This window comes from Oncorhynchus mykiss, chromosome 11 (genome assembly GCF_013265735.2).
Source record: "Oncorhynchus mykiss isolate Arlee chromosome 11, USDA_OmykA_1.1, whole genome shotgun sequence".
In the NCBI taxonomy this organism is placed as follows: Eukaryota; Metazoa; Chordata; class Actinopteri; order Salmoniformes; family Salmonidae; genus Oncorhynchus; species Oncorhynchus mykiss.
The window spans coordinates 35,409,681-35,425,893 of NC_048575.1; the positions used below are offsets into that span (position 1 = coordinate 35,409,681).

A 16,213-nucleotide genomic window follows, 5' to 3' on the forward strand; every position below is an offset into this window, starting at 1 on the left:
GTCCAGGCCCATCTGAAGTTTGCTAGAGAGCATTTGGATGATCCAGAAGAAGATTGGGAGAATGTCATATGGTCAGATGAAACCAAAATAAAACTTTTTGGTAAAAACTCAACTCGTCGTGTTTGAAGGAGAAAGAATGCTGAGTTGCATCCATAACAGTGTGTGAAAACCTTGTGAAGACTTACAGAAAACGTTTGACCTCTGTCATTGCCAACAAAGGGTATATAACAAAGTATTGAGATAAACTTTTGTTATTGACCAAATACTTATTTTCCACCATCATTTGCAAATGAAGTCATTAAAATTCTTACAATGTGATTTTCTGGATTTTTTCCCTCATTTTGTCTGTCATAGTTGAAGTGTACCTATGATGAAAATTACAGGCCTCTCTCATCTTTTTAAGTGGGAGAACTTGCACAATTGGTGGCTGACTAAATACTTTTTTGCCCCACTGTATATTTTGTTGTAATTTTTTTCACTTTAGCTTACTTAGCTAGCTATTTTAGCCTACTCAAACACCAGGCTCAAACAGAGAGGGATACTATGTTAGCTAGATGGCTATGGCTATCCAACACTGTAACTCTTCCGTGTCAAGGTAAGCTTTTGCCTTTATAAATGTATTGCCACTGGGGCCCGTCGGTGTAACTGCTAAACTACTTGCTGACTGTACACTGTACTGCATGATTGTAGCAGGTTTACTAATGTGTTAGTTCTCGTAGCTATGTTGACTATGACATTAGCTAATATAGTGACAACAGGTGTGTTCATAAATTCACTCTGGAGTGCCAGAGTGGGCTCTGATTGCTCTTAGCAAGTGAGGAGTAGGGTTATGAGCATTCTGACCTCACAACAGCAGTCAAGCATCCAAGCTAACAGGGTAAAGTTGGCTAGCTACTTCCAGTCACAAATGAGAGAACATCTCACTCGGACCACTTTACTCACCCTAGCGGAGCTGGTTAAGTTGTTTTCATGTTATCTACAGCATTGGTGACTGTAACTGTGCTGCTGTCAACAATTGAATAATTTTCTTTGCCGCGGTTTATGACCCCGGTCATATTCAATGGGTGTTGCACGTTTGTAAATCAGTTATTCTGTGCTCTGGCACACTCAGACGAGAGTGCTCTGAAATCAGAGTAGATAGCGAGAGTGAATTTACGAACTCACCCAACAATGTAGGCTGTGTGTAGCGGTTATGATGTAAAGGTTTGGATTGGAAAGGCTTTTGGCCTAGTCACAGACAACTGATGTGTTGTGCATGGAAGTCCACAAGTGAAGGGAAAAGGTGAGAGGTGGAGAGCTCGTAGATGTAAGAAGGAATTACATGCTATTTGTATGTGGCAGCTATGAAAGTGAAGTTTGTGTGCGATCAGGGGTGTATTCATTCCACCAATTCTGTTGAAAATTGTTTCTTAAATGGAAGCAAACATAACGAAATGGGGATAAACATACCTGAATTTGTCAAATAGAAACTCACGTTTGCAACTGTTGGACTAATGATTACACCCTAGATCAGCTAAATGCAGGCAGAATTTCTCCCAACCTATGCACCTACGTTGTAAACTTTCATTCGTAGGCTAGGTTCTAGCAACCTCATGATGGGTATAGGGAACATTTGAGTATAATGTAGTAGCCTAAACGTATTTATATTCCATTCACCCAGTTCAATGTAACATCAATAACAGTCATCCAACATGCTGTAATAGAAATAAAGCTCCTAAAAAAAAGATTGTCCTCCCTCATCTCAAACGGCACCGACCGCCACTGGGGTCAAACCAATATCCTTTGATAGGGGGGATTCATTGTCATTGAACAACTATAAATAGATAAACATGGTTCTGAAATTGGGACATCATCTTTGAATTGCAAGAGACAGGTGCATGCACTTTGTTCACTGAAAGTGATTTTGCTAGTTAAAAATGTTTCATATTCGAAGGCACAGGGTTTTTGCTTAAGTAGCCTGCTTAATGTTATGGGTTGTCAGTAAGAGGTACTGATTGGGTTGCAAAATTCTGGTAATTAAAAAAAATCCCTGGTTTTCCAGAAATCCTTTTTGGGAAAGTTACCAGAATTTTGGAACCATAGGTACTGACCTTCGTGGCTCTTGTACATGCAGATCCAGAAGGACTTGGATCCGTCCTGCAGTAGCTTAAGGTTCTCCTGGATGAAGCTGGCCTCTAAGGAATCCTCGATACTCACCAGGGATGCTCCTGTTGTCAGAGAATCATGCTCATATTTCTCATATTCATCATCATCACCATAAATCACTTTGAATGTTTTTCATTCAATTCATGAGTTCATGTGCATTCAATTGAAAACATTAGGTATGTCCCAAATGGCACCCCATTCCCTATATACCAACATAAAAAACTACATAAGAAAATACTATAGTATTCACTGTAGTGTTTTTTGCAGACTACAGTGTTTACAGAAGTATTTACTGTAGTATTTAAAGTTTACTATAGTATACATACTGTATGAAAAAAAGAGTAGTATATACACTCTAGTAATTACTGTAGTATTTTTGTGAACTGTATACTGTAGTATACTGTCTTAGTATAGTGTACTGTATTATTTACTGTACTATTTTTGGGTACATTACTGTAGTATTTACTAAAGTGTTTTAGTTTTATTGTCTTTGACATAGAAATGGGGGTCTTCCTCCTTAAGGAAACCAATTGGAGAAATACTAAAAGGGAACATTTTCCATAACCTCTAGGTAGGACCTGGTTCTAAACAGAGAGTTCAGAGCTTCTGCTCCTTCCTATAACCTGTAGCAATGACGATGAACTTTGGGACATGTAGGTACATCTCAGGGCCCCTTTCTATCCCTCTTCTCCATGTATCTGTTTAGTGAAGGTCAAGTTTGGCAAGGTACAAGGGGGAGGGGGGTGTGGAGTTCAAATTCTTTCTTCCTCAACTTGATTTGGTTAAAACCAACTTTAATGTACTTAAAATGTAAAGAAGTAAAGTAAAACACACACATATATATATATATATATATATATATATATATACATACAGTTGAAGTCGGAAGTTTACATACACTTAGGTTGGAGTCATTTTCAACCACTCCACAAATTTCTTGTTAACTAACTATAGTTTTGGGAAGTCAGGAAGTCAATTTTCCAACAATTGTTTACAGACAGATATATTTCACTTATAATTCACTGTATCACAATTTCATGCACACTAGTGTTACATACACTAAGTTGACTGTGCCTTTAAACAGCTTGGAAAATTCCAGAAAATTATGTCATGGCTTTAGACAATTCTGATGAAGGTGTACCTGTGGATGTATTTCAAGGCCTACCTTTAAACTCAGTGCCTCTTTGCTTGACATCATGGGAAACTCAAAATAAATCAGCCAAGACCTCAGAAAAAAAATTGTAGACCTTCACAAGTCTGGTTCATCCTTGGGAGCAATTTCCAAACACTTGAAGGTACCACGTTCATCTGTACAAACAATAGTACGCAAGTATAAAGACCATGGGACCATGCAGCTGTCATACCGCTCAGGAAGGAGATGCGTTCTGTCTCCTAGAGATGAACGTACTTTGGTGCGAAAAGTGCAAATCAATCCCAGAACAACAGCAAAGGACCTTGTGAAGATGCTGGAGGAAACGGGTACAAAAGTATCTATATCCACAGTAAAACGAGTCCTATAACAACATTACCTGAAAGGCCGCTCAGCAAGGAAATAGCCACTGCTCCAAAACCGCCATAAAAAAGCCAGACTACGGTTTGCAACTGCACATGGGGACAAAGATTGTACTTTTTGGAGAAATGTCCTCTGGTCCGATGAAAAAAAATTAGAAATGTTTGGACATAATGACCATCATTATATTTGGAGGAAAAAAGGGAAAGCTTGCAAGCCGAAGAACACAATCCCAACCGTGAACTACGGGGGTGGCAGCATCATGTTGTTGGGGTGCTTTGCTGTCGGAGGGACTGGTGCACTTCACAAAATAGATGGCATCATGAGGCGGGAAAATGACGTGTATATATTGAAGCAACATCTCAAGACATCAGTCAGGAAGTTAAAGCTTGGTCGCAAATGGGTCCAACTGGACAACGACCCCAAGCATACTTCCAAAGCGGTGGAAAAATGAATTAAGGGCGACAAATTCAAGGTATTACATTGGTCATGGCAGTCTTCATCCTGTGATGTAGTGGTAAAAAAAAATAGGTGGGTAACCTCTGTTCGCCAGTCACACTGAAGAAAGCAACATTTCCTATACTTTCAATGCATTGAAAAGAACAACAAAATCAAGTTATTGGAGTGGCCATCACAAAGCCCTGACCTCAATCCTATAGAAAATTTGTGGGCAGAACTGAAAAGTGTGTGTGAGCAAGGTGGCCTACAAACCTGACTCAGTTACACCAAATAAATAAAAGCTGAAATAAATCATTCTCTCTACTATTATTCTGACATTTCACATTCTTAAAATAAAGTGGTGATCCTAACTGACCTCAAACAGGGAATTTTTTACTAGGATTAAATGTCAGGAATTGTGAAAAGCTGAGTTTAAATGTATTTGTCTAAGGTGTATGTAAACTTTTGACTTCAACTGTGTATATAATTATATATACTGTGGTAAAAAAAGTATGTGATCCCTTTGGATTTACCTGGATTTCTGCATAAATTGGTCATCAAATTTGATCTGACCTTCATCCAAGTCACAACAATAGACACACACAGTGTGCTTAACTTCTTGATGCACCCATCCCATTACCGGGATCATTTTGGTCAACATCCACTGAATTGCAGAGCGCCAAATTCAAATTAAATTACAAAAAATATTTAATTTTCATGAAATCACAAGTGCAATATAGAAAACCACAGCTTAGCTTGTTGTTAATCCACCTCTCGTGTCAGATTTCAAAAAAGCTTTTCGGCGAAAGCATACCAAGCATTTATGTAAGGACATCTCTCTCAGCAGACAAAACATTACAAACAGCTAGCAGCCAAGTAGATCGGTCACGAAAGTCAGAAAAGCAATAAAATGAATTGCTTACCTTTGATGATCTTCGGACACAATAAATGTTCCTTTTGTTCCATAAAGATTATTTTTATATCCAAAATACCTCCATTTGGTTGGCGTGTTATGTTCAGAAATCCACAGGCTCGAGCGGTCACGACCGGGCAGACAGAAATTCCAAATAGTATCCGTAAAGTTCATAGAAACATGTCAAACGTTTTTTTATAATCAATCCTCGGGTTGTTTTTACAATATATAATCAATAATATTTCAACCGGGACTGTAGCTTTTTCAATAGGAGAGAGAGAGAAAATGTCTGCTCCAAGCTGTTGCACATGCAAAACGCTGCTGGCACCCAGCCATACAATGACGCGATGTGATCTTTTTCGCTCATTTTCAAAATAAAAGCCTGAAACTATGTCTAAAGACTGTTCACACCATGGGGAAGCCATAGGAAAGGGAATCTGGTTGATAAACCTTTTAAATGGAGCAAAGGCAGGCAATGGAACAGAGAACTTTCAGGAAAAACAGCACTTCCGGGTTGGATTTTCCTCAGGTTTTCACCTGCAATATCAGTTCTGTTATACTCACAGACAATATTTTTACAGTTTTGGAAACTTTAGAGTGTTTTCTATCCTAATCTGACAGTATATGCATATTCTAGATTCTGGACCTGAGAAATAGGCAGTTTCATTTGGGTACGTTTTTCATCCAAACATCAAAATACTGCCCCCTACACTCAACAGGTTAAACTAATAACACACAAAATATAGTATTTTTCTCATCTATATTGAATACATAATTAAAAAATTCACAGTGTAGGTTGGAAAAATTATGTAAAACACTAGGCTAAGGATTTCTCCTAAAGATCATTGGAGTCAGGAGCCAGCTAACCTAGAGTCCAATCAATGAGATGAGATTGGTGATGTTGGTTAGAGTTGCCCTGCCCTATAAAAAACACTCACAAAATGTGAATTTGCTATTCACAAGAAGCATTGCCTGATGTGAATCATGCCTCGAAAAAAGGAGATCTCAGAAGACCTAAGATTAAGAATAGTTCACTTGCATAAAGCAGGGAAGGGTTACAAAAGTATCTTTAAAAGCCTTGATGTTCATCAGTCCACGGTAAGACAAATTGTCTATAACTGGAGAAAGTTCAGCACTGTTGCTACACTCCCTAGGACTGGCCGTCCTGCAAAGATGACTACAAGAGCACAGCACATAATGCTCAATGAGGTTAAGCAGAATCCTACAGTGTCAGCTAAAGACTTACATAAATCTCTGGAACATGTTAACATCTCTGTTGATGAGTCTACGACACATAAAACACTAAACAAGAATGGTGTGCATGTGAGGACAAAACGAAATAAGCCACGGCTGTCCAAAAAAAAACATTTCTGCACGTCTGAAGTTTGCAAAAGTGCACCTAGATGTTCCACAGCGTGGCTGGCAAAATATTCTGTGGACAGATTAGACCTAAGTTGAGTTGTTTGGAAGGAACACATAACACTACAGTATGTAGAGAAAAAAGGCATAGCACACCAACATCAAAACCTCATCCCAACTGTAAAGTATGGTGGATGGAGCATCATGGTTTGGGGCTGCTATGCTGCCTCAGGACCTGGACAGCTTGCTATCATCGATGGAAAAATGAATTCCCAAGTTTATCAAGACTTTTTGCAGGAGAATGTCCGCCAATTCAAGGTCAACATAAATTGGGTGATGCAACAGGACAACGACCCAAAACACAGAAGTAAATCAACAACAGGATGGCTTCAACAGAAGAAAATACGCCTTCTGCAGTGGCCCAGTCAGAGTCCTGACCTCAACTCGATTGAGATGCAGTGGCATGACCTCAAGAGAGCGGTTCACACCAGACAACACAAGAATATTGCAGAACTGAAACAGTTTTGTAAAGAAGAATGGTCCAAAATTCCTCCTGACCGCTGTGCAGGTCTGATCCGCAACTACATCAAATGTTTGGTTGAGGTTATTGCTTCCAAAGGAGGGTCAACAAGTTATTACATCCAAGGGTCACATACTTTTTCCACCCTGCACTGTGAATGTTTACAAGGTGTGCTCAATAAAGACATGAAAACATATAATTTTTTGTGTGTTATTAGTTTAAGCAGACTGTGTTTGTCTATTGTTGTGACCAATTTAAGCAGAAATCCAGGTAATTCCAAAAGGTTCACATACTTTTTCTTGCCACTGTATATTCAGTACCAGTCAAAGGTTTGGACACACCTACTCATTCCAGGATTTTTCTTTATTTTTACTATTTTCTACATTGTAGAATAATAGTGAAGACATCAAAACTATGAAATAACACATATGGAATCATGTAGGAGGATGTGTGATGGTGTGGGGGTGCTTTGCTGGTGACAATGGCCCAACACACCTCCAGGCTGTGTAAGGGCTATTTGACCAAGAAGAAGAGTGATGGAGTGCTGCATCAGATGATCAGGCCTCCACAATCCCCCGACATCAACCAAATTGAGATGGTTTATGATGAGTCGGACCGCAGAGTGAAGGAAAAGCAGACAACAAGTGCACAGCATATGTGAGAACTCCTTCAAGACTGTTGGAAAAGCATTCCAGGTGAAGCTGGTTGAGAGAATGCCAAGAGTGTTTAAAGCTGTCATCAAGGCAAAGGTGGCTATTTGAAGAATCTCAAATATAAAATATATTTTGATTTGTTTAACACTTTTTTTGGTTGCTATATGATACCATATGTGTTATTTCATAGTTTTGATGTGTTCACTATTATTCTACAATGTAGAAAACAATAAAAATAAACAAAAACCCTTGAATTAGTAGGTGTTCTAAAACTTTTGGCCGGTAGTGTACGTACAAGAAAAAAGACAATTGTAGAAGACAAAAAAAATCGTCATAATATAGAAAGCGACAGATCTTGGCAAACGTAAACGTGTGTCCGTTCTTTTTACTATTACAGGCCACCTACAGACTGAGGCCGGTAACACACGCATATAAATGCAGTCATACACAGTTCATGCTCACGTGAAATCATATCATAAAACAGATGTATTTTTTTTCTCTCCGATTTTCTATTTGTCTTTATACATTTTTACACCCAAAAATATGTTTCATTTGTACAAACTCACGCTTTGTTTTAAATGTGTGGATATGATAACCTAGCAAGGGAAGAAAATCTGGGATGTATAACAACATGGATGTATATTCTTACACAATTCACTGCACTTTATGGTAATAGAATAGAAACATCATATATTATCTGTTATCAAATCTGTAAGTGACATGACAGGTTCTTTACATTCTCAAAGTGCCATGGTTCAGGTTGGGGACAAGGGGGCAAGGAGAGTTGCGGGGTAAAAAACAACGTTGAACAAATAGGAAATAAGATAACACCAAGACAACACATAGTCCTCTGACAGTCAATGTCCTCCATCCCCTTTACGGGAACACATTGCCAAAGAGTTCCCTTTTAGCCTGCAAAAAGCTCCACAATTGTCATCCTGTCCCTCCTTTAATCAGAATCATCATTATGAAATGGATCAATCTCTCTTTGCTGTGCCGAACACAGGAATCCGCTCCATCTCTTCTCATCGCTGCGTGAGTCAGTTGTTGTTTTGGTTTGGTGTCTCTGTTATGAACTCCATTTCCACTGGGCACAGACGTAATTTCAACGTCTAGTTTTGATTTACATTTGGTTGAGTTGTGAATACAATGTGAAATGAACAAAAAATATCACCATGACATTGGATTTAGGTTAAAAAAAAAAAAATGTAAAAACAAATAAATAAATTCCCTTACAGTTTTGGGGGGGATTGAAATGATGTGGAAACCAGTTTTGTGGAAACCCAGTGGGTTGTTGTCCATTGTTTTTTTCTCATCCTTGGCTGGCGACTCAGATCAGAACATCCTCTCGGTGTTGAAGACCCTCAGCTTGGTCATAAAGTTGAAGTAGATGAAGGCCAGGCAGACGAGCAGGTTCTTCATCAGGTAGAGGAGGGGAGTGACAAAGCCGAAGAAGGCGATGAGGCCGATACGCACAAACAGGAAGGGCAAATCCTGCAGGGCCACGCCTAGTGATGATAGCAGGGGACTGTGGGGCATGACAACCAGCCGCAGGCACGACAGGTAGCTAAAGATGTAGATAGGGAACACCCAGCCCGAGTAGTAGACCGCTGGGTGCCCAGCCACCCTCACCATCTCCACTGTGTCCATCCAGAACAGAAAGCTGTCCACAAATACCTCGGCTCGGGCATCGCTGGCACACAGGAAGTGCAGCGGCCCTGTGTACGCATTTGGTGAGACTCCACGGTCCACCGACGTGCTGACAGAGTGTGCAGAGCGTGCCGAACGTGCTGAGCGTGCCGAGCGTGAGCTCAGGCCTGAAATGCTAAACTGTCTCCCTGGTATCTGGTTACCTGACATCCCCTGGAAAGTCCCATTGGCCTCTGGTCGTGAGCCCGCCCCGTTCTGGTCCTGCCCATTTGGACCACCAGGTTGCCCTGGTTGTGCAGGTTGCCCGGGCACAGCTGGCGTTACGGGTGACGCAGGGTTTGCTGGGTTTACTGGTGTCACTGGGGTTCCACGTAGGTGCTCCACGTGTGTGAGGACATTGGAAGGGATCTCAGCATCTCGGTCCAATTCATTAGCTGGACGGAAAGACAACAGCACATGAGTATGTTAGCCGTGACTGAATGACGCAGATCAGAACATCTCATTATGGCACAAACATGCACACCGCACAGCCCAAAAGTGTAGAACACAGGACAATACAGCGACGATCTCTCTGGGCTCTATGGGCACTATATTTTACCATAATACAATAGCATTTCTGATCAGTGGAAAATGACAGGATCTGGTTATTTCCTCTAATAAAGGGATTCCAAGAAAGTGACAGCCGTCCTTAGAACAGGTAATGGTTTTTGCCAATTCAACACTGTGTTACCAAAAATCAATTGGGGGGGTTGTACAGAGAATTTCCTGTTCATTTCCTGAGATACATACTGTATCTCTATATAGAACATATCCTCCGATAGTGTACACTATTGTTGTCTTAATGAAATTAGTTGTGAGTTGGCAGAGGATCAGGCAGTATTCAGACTACAGTAGCTAGCTAGCGTTCAGTTAAACGTGTGTGCAGAACACAGAGCTTTTTGCACTCTCACCATGTCCAGTGAGTCGACAGTGGCGGATCCTCTCCAGGATATCGATGCAGATGAGGGAGAAGAGCATCAGCGACACGGGGAGCTCTGCGAACGTGTCCTGCCTTATACTGTTATTGATCTGCACCTGAGAGAAAACAATGATCAAAACCAATCTGTGATTTGAATCAGATGACGTTGACATTTTAGCAGACTCTTATCCAGAGCAACTTACAGTTAGTGCATTTATCTTACAATAGCTAGGTGGGACAACCACATCAGTCATAGTAAGAAAAATCTTCCTCAATAAAGTAGCTTTCATTACAATTTCTAGCCCTGATTGTGATCTAATGAAATGGTCATGTGCCAGTCTTCCCCTCCAAACCTTCTCCAAATGCTACATGGCACCCTATGAGTGCTATATACACTCTGTGATACTGGATTAGTGGGCTAATCACTTAGCTCTGGTATGTGCTTAACCCAGGACTACTTGCCTACAGGACACAGAACAAAAGAGACTGGGAGTCATCTGAGCTTAATTTATGGCTTCTCTTATGTGAAAGAGAGTAGATAAGCCAAGGACCTGAGGTCACCCCTGGATCTTCAGGAACCTCTAGAATGTGGGCTCATAGGAGGTGGGCTCTTCACAGACAGGAAGTGGGAAAGTGCCAGATGGACAGCTGATGTGACCAGGGCGGCTGGGACAGGAAGAGGAACTCAGCTGCTTATCAGTGGCCCCTTGGTCATAGGGCTGTAGATTGCTCCTCTGAGAACCTACATGTTCCTCTCAACTAGGTTTTCTAGACAATAGCGTCAAAAATAGGTTCATTACCCTAGGCTGTGATCAACACAGTGTACACTAGTGGCACCTGCTGGTAAAAATAATTTAGAGCAGCTAAATGATTATTTACAACGTCCCACATCCTGTGTAGCCTGTATGTAGCAGGCTTTTTGTCTTCTACCAAACCAATGGTTGTTCGATGAAACGATGCTCCGGACGTCATTAATCACGTGCTTCTGATAAAGTAATACAGGAGTCGGCACACTGCTTCGAAGTACATTGCTTAGCAATTTCGATGTATGCCTCGGAGATCCGGGATCAAACATACTATCGCTACTCTCAACTCATCAATTTTACCCCCTCCTCTCTCATAAGACCCCCGCTAGGACACCGCACTTCAAATAACTTCATTATCTCGTGGTTGTGTCATGATGGTACACTCAGGTTTTTATCTCGTAGATTTGTCCCTAAAGGGGTACAAATGCTTGTCACTGGGGTGGTACCCTGTAGTACGCCCTTTGTACCTTTAGTTAAAGATACATAATTGTACCCCAGTTCATACTTTTCTTACATACAGTCCATAGACACAAAAACATGCTTTTAGAAAAGGAAAAATAGGCCTTGATAGGGAACCACCACAGTAACACAGCCAATTGTTCCTTTAAAGTAGCAAAAGTGTACCTCTACCATAGACCACTTAAACTGGTACAACACTTCCACTCACGGGTAGCCAAAAAATAACTAACTGAAAACCACGCTCCCACTAAGCCATGCCTCCAATAAAATGTACTGGTGTGCCTTGCCTTTTCGAGTGAATGGTAAAGTTACCACCCATGACTGTATTTGTTAGTAACAGAGACATGATTCATTCATTTTTAGTCCTGTGACCTTCACCAAGTGAGTTCCAAGATCAATGTCATCATTAAAATTAAACTAATTTGACTCTTTATACAGTGGTGTGAACCGCATAGCTTACATGCCACATGGTGGGTACAAATATGTACTTTTCTTCAATACATTGCTTTTATGGTAAGCAAAGGTACAGATCAGTACCATCCAAGAGTTAAGGGTACACAAAATACGTTTGTACCCTGGGAAACAGAAAATCCCAGAACCACACAGGGGGGACCTAGTGAATGACCTGCAGAGAGCTGGGACCAAAGTAACAAAGCCTACCATCAGTAACACATTATGCCGCCAGGGACTCAAATCCTGCAGTGCCAGACGTGTCCCCCTGCTTAAGCCAGTACATGTCCAGGCCCGTCTGAAGTTTGCTAGAGAGCATTTGGATGATCCAGAAGAAGATTGGGAGAATGTCATATGGTCAGATGAAACCAAAATATAACTTTTTGGGAAAAACTCAACTTGTCGTGTTTGGAGGACAAAGAATGCTGAGTTGCATCCAAAGAACACCATACCTACTGTGAAGCATGGGGGTGGAAACATCATGCTTTGGGGCTGTTTTCCTGCAAAGGGACCAGGACGACTGATCCGTGTAAAGGAAAGAATGAATGGGGCCATGTATCGTGAGATTTTGAGTGAAAACCTCCTTCCATCAGCAAGGGCATTGAAGATGAAACATGGCTGGGTCTTTCAGCATGACAATGATCCCAAACACACCACCCGGGCAACGAAGGAGTGGCTTCGTAAGAAGCATTTCAAGGTCCTGGAGTGGCCTAGCCAGTCTCCAGATCTCAACCGCATAGAAAATCTTTGGAGGGAGTTGAAAGTCCATGTTGCACAGCAACAGCCCCAAAACATCACTGCTCTAGAGGAGATCTGTATGTAGGAATGGGCCAAAATACCAGCAACAGTGTGTACAGAAAACGCTTGACCTCTGTCATTGCCAACAAATGGTATATAACAAAGTATTGAGACACTTTTGTTATTGACCAAATACTTATTTTCCACTATAATTTGCAAATAAATTCATTAAAAATCCTACAATGTGATTTTCTAGATTTGTTTTTCTCATTTTGTCTGTCATTGTTTAAGTGTACCTATGATTAAAATTACAGGCCTCTCTCATCTTTTTAAGCTAACTAAATACTTTTTTGACCCATTGTATGTTCAAAATATTGGGTACAAAAAATTTACCATTATGCTCTTTATCACGCAGTACCCTAAAAGTTACCGTAAAATACCTTGTAAGATCATACTGTATGTGTACCTCTGAAGGTACATTAAGTGTATTTTGATCTACTTACACTCCAGGGAACAATATTGCACCCTTAATTCTAAGAGTGTAGACAATAGTCTGCATCGTGCTCAGTAGGGTTCGATATGCATGGAATCATCTAGACTGATTCGGAACTGGTACATCAGGTGAGTGGACTCTGGAACTAATCAAAAGCATAATTAATCTATTAATTAACTACCAGGGGTACCAGGGGTACCAGGAAACAAGCAATAATGTAGACCTGAAGGCCTGGATGTGAATACCTCTGAGTTAGAATGTCTCTCTGTAAGTGTCACTTTCATTTCAGAGGTAACCAACAGGTTGAGTGTCAAAGGTCACCTACAACGGTGAATCTAAGTCAAAGGTCACGGAAACTTGGACACACTGAGACGAGCATAAACAAATGATGCATAACACCAGGGTCACATGGTTTACCTCTGAGCTGGCGATGAGAAAGGCAAAGCAGGGTAATGTGGAGAGGATCACATAGACCAGTGCCACTGGCCTCCTGAGAGAGAGAGACAGAGAGAGAGGGAGAATGAAAGAGAGAAAGGAGCAATAGTTATAGGCTAGAGGTTATGAAAAAGGAAAATATCAATGCATTTGGAAATGCTCAATGTTGGCATGATAGACGTTGCACAGCTACTGCCAAACCAATTGCAGGCCAGTCGAGTCAGACACAGCACAGCTACCGGTCAGGTTCATGCCACACAGACCAGACAACCATTACTACACCGCAAGGCTCAGGACCAGAAAACACTGTGCTGTTATATTTAAAATCAAATCACATTTTATTTGTCACATACGCCGAATGCAACAGATGTAGTAGACCTTACAGTGGAAATGCTTACAAAAAATACAGCTACAGCTCAGACACAGCTCTTAGCATAGATTTCAAGCCAGGCCGCAGAACAAACAAACCAGATAGACCAGAAAGACACTCACCACTTCTTCCTGCCGACAAGAAACTTCTTATTTGTGAACACCATGTACTTCATGGGCACCCAGACCAGCAGGGCTGTGGAGGTGACATAGGCGATAGAGGAGGCCACGATGAGCCAGTAGGCGGTGCTGGCGTCGCCAGGCGGCTGCGCCATGCTCTTGACCCGCGCCACGATGAGGGCGAACCTTTGCATGACGATGAAGAGCGGCACGCACAGGCCTACAAACTGCAGAACCTCGCACAGGGCGAACTTCAGCGTCCTCCCCGAGGCCATGCTGTGGCAGCCCCTGCGCTGGCTAGCCCTCAGAGGGAGGGAGGGAGAGAGGGGGCTGTTGTCCGCAGTGAGGCGACCCCTGTCCCTCTGAGGGCTAGTCAGGCCTGAGCCTGTTGCATTGTCCGTGTCCACTAGCATTTTCCACACGCCACAGCTCCCGCTCGCTGTTCTGCCGTTTGCTTACACTGCACTAGGCATTGTGTACCTTTATCGCCGCAGTCATGACGGTGTGATGTGACTGCCCCGCTAACCTCTTTATATATGACTGTTGCAAACAATTTGTCTCTCTCTCTCTCTGGCCCTTCAAGGGTACTATATTTCAGAAAGAGTGTGACTCCTGGGAAGAGATGTGAAACCTAGAGAAAATATACCTATGGAGCAGAATCGTCAAGGACCACGCCAAACACTTGCAGTCCCATGTTATTTAAAGGAGCAGTGGAGAGAGCACACTCTTTTCATTTGGCTGTCCTGTGAGTTGCATGTTTATTCTGCCATGACTACACATCCCCATCTAGTGGTCCTCTGCAACACTCTGCCAGCAGTGTGGCACAACAGTGTTGGACTGCAACCAAAAGCCATAAAGCAGATGTAGAGATGATGTATCCCCTTCCAGACCAGACAGAAATGAGTGTAGGGGAGACATGAAGAGAAGAAAAAGGGAAGGAGGGAGGAATAGAACGCCTGGGAGAAGAGAGAGGAGAGATAATACACTTTTAAGACAAGCTCAATCAAGTGTTACCGATGAGAAATTGAGTTATATTATTAATAAATGCAGATTATTAGATTTCAAATAAAATCATAATAAAGAGTAACTCTTATTTGACTGAGAAGAGGTTATGAGAGCGATAATCCGATAGACAATCTGGAGTCGTGAACCTAACCATGCAAATGAACCTACTAAACTCAGCAAAAAAAGAAACGTCCCTTTTTCAGGGCCATGTATTTCAAAGATAATTCGTAAAAATCCAAATAACTTCACAGATCTCCATTGTAAAGGGTTTAAACACGGTTTCCCATGCTTGTTCAATGAACCATAAACAATTAATGAACATGCACCCGTGGAACAGTCGTTAAGACACTAACAGCTTACAGACAGTATGCAATTAAGGTCACAGTTATGAAAACTTAGCACACTAAAGAGGCCTTTCTACTGACTCTGAAAAATACCAAAAGAAAGATGCCCAGGGTCCCTGCTCATCTGCGTGAATGTGCCTTAGGCATGCTGCAAGGAGGCATGAGGACTGAAGATGTGGCCAGGGCAATAAATTGCGATGTCCGTACTGTGAGACACCTACATGCTACAGGGAGACAGGAACGGACAGCTGATCGTCCTAGCAGTGGCAGACCATGTGTAACACCTGCACAGGATCGGTACACATTCAAATATCACACCTGCGGGACAGGTACAGGATGGCAACAACAACTGCCGAAGTGACACGAGGAACGCACAACCCCTCTATCAGTGCTCAGACTGTCCACAATAGGCTGAGAGAGGCTGGACTGAGGGCTTGTAGGCCTGTTGTAAGGCAGGTCCTCATCAGACATCACCGGCAAAAACATCACCTATGGGCACAAACCCCTAGTCGCTGGACCAGGCGGGACTGGCAAAAAGTGCTCTTCACTGACGAGTCGTGGTTTTGTCTCACCAGGGGTGATGGTTACACTGAGGCCTGTACTCTGGAGAGGGATCGATTTGGAGGTGGAGGGTCCGTCATGGTCTGGTGCAGTGTGTCACAGCATCATTGGACTGAGCTTGTTGTTATTGTAGGCAATCTCAATGCTGTGCGTTACATGGAAGACATCCTCCTCCCTCATGTGGTACCCTTCCTGCAGGCTCATCCTGACATGACCCTCCAGCATGACAATGCCACCAGCCATACTGCTGGTTCTGTGCATGATTTCCTGAAAGATAGGAATGTCAG

At 42.1% G+C, this 16,213-nt stretch overlaps 1 protein-coding gene across 1 annotated transcript; it reads right to left on the reverse strand.

The window, feature by feature from the left end:
• Positions 1-7,794: 7,794 nt before the first annotated feature.
• On the reverse strand, positions 7,795-14,964 carry LOC110535008 (transmembrane protein 236-like). Its single transcript, XM_036936615.1, has 4 exons — positions 14,020-14,964; positions 13,510-13,582; positions 10,139-10,262; positions 7,795-9,622 (listed from the first exon to the last, which is right to left on the reverse strand). The coding sequence occupies exons 1-4, from the start codon at positions 14,427-14,429 to the stop codon at positions 8,874-8,876; spliced, it is 1,356 nt and encodes a 451-aa protein (XP_036792510.1). The 5' UTR covers positions 14,430-14,964; the 3' UTR covers positions 7,795-8,873.
• Between the last annotated feature and the right edge of the window lie 1,249 nt (positions 14,965-16,213).

Excerpts from the sequence above, each read along its gene's own strand:
- LOC110535008 (XM_036936615.1), bottom strand. The coding sequence starts at position 14,429 with ATGCTAGTGGACACGGACAATGCAACAGGCTCAGGCCTGACTAGCCCT. Across the intron at positions 13,583-14,019 it reads CTTGTCGGCAGGAAGAAGTG|GAGGCCAGTGGCACTGGTCT; the intron begins GTGAGTGTCTTT and ends TCTCTCTCTCAG. Across the intron at positions 10,263-13,509 it reads TTCTCATCGCCAGCTCAGAG|GTGCAGATCAATAACAGTAT; the intron begins GTAAACCATGTG and ends GTTTTCTCTCAG.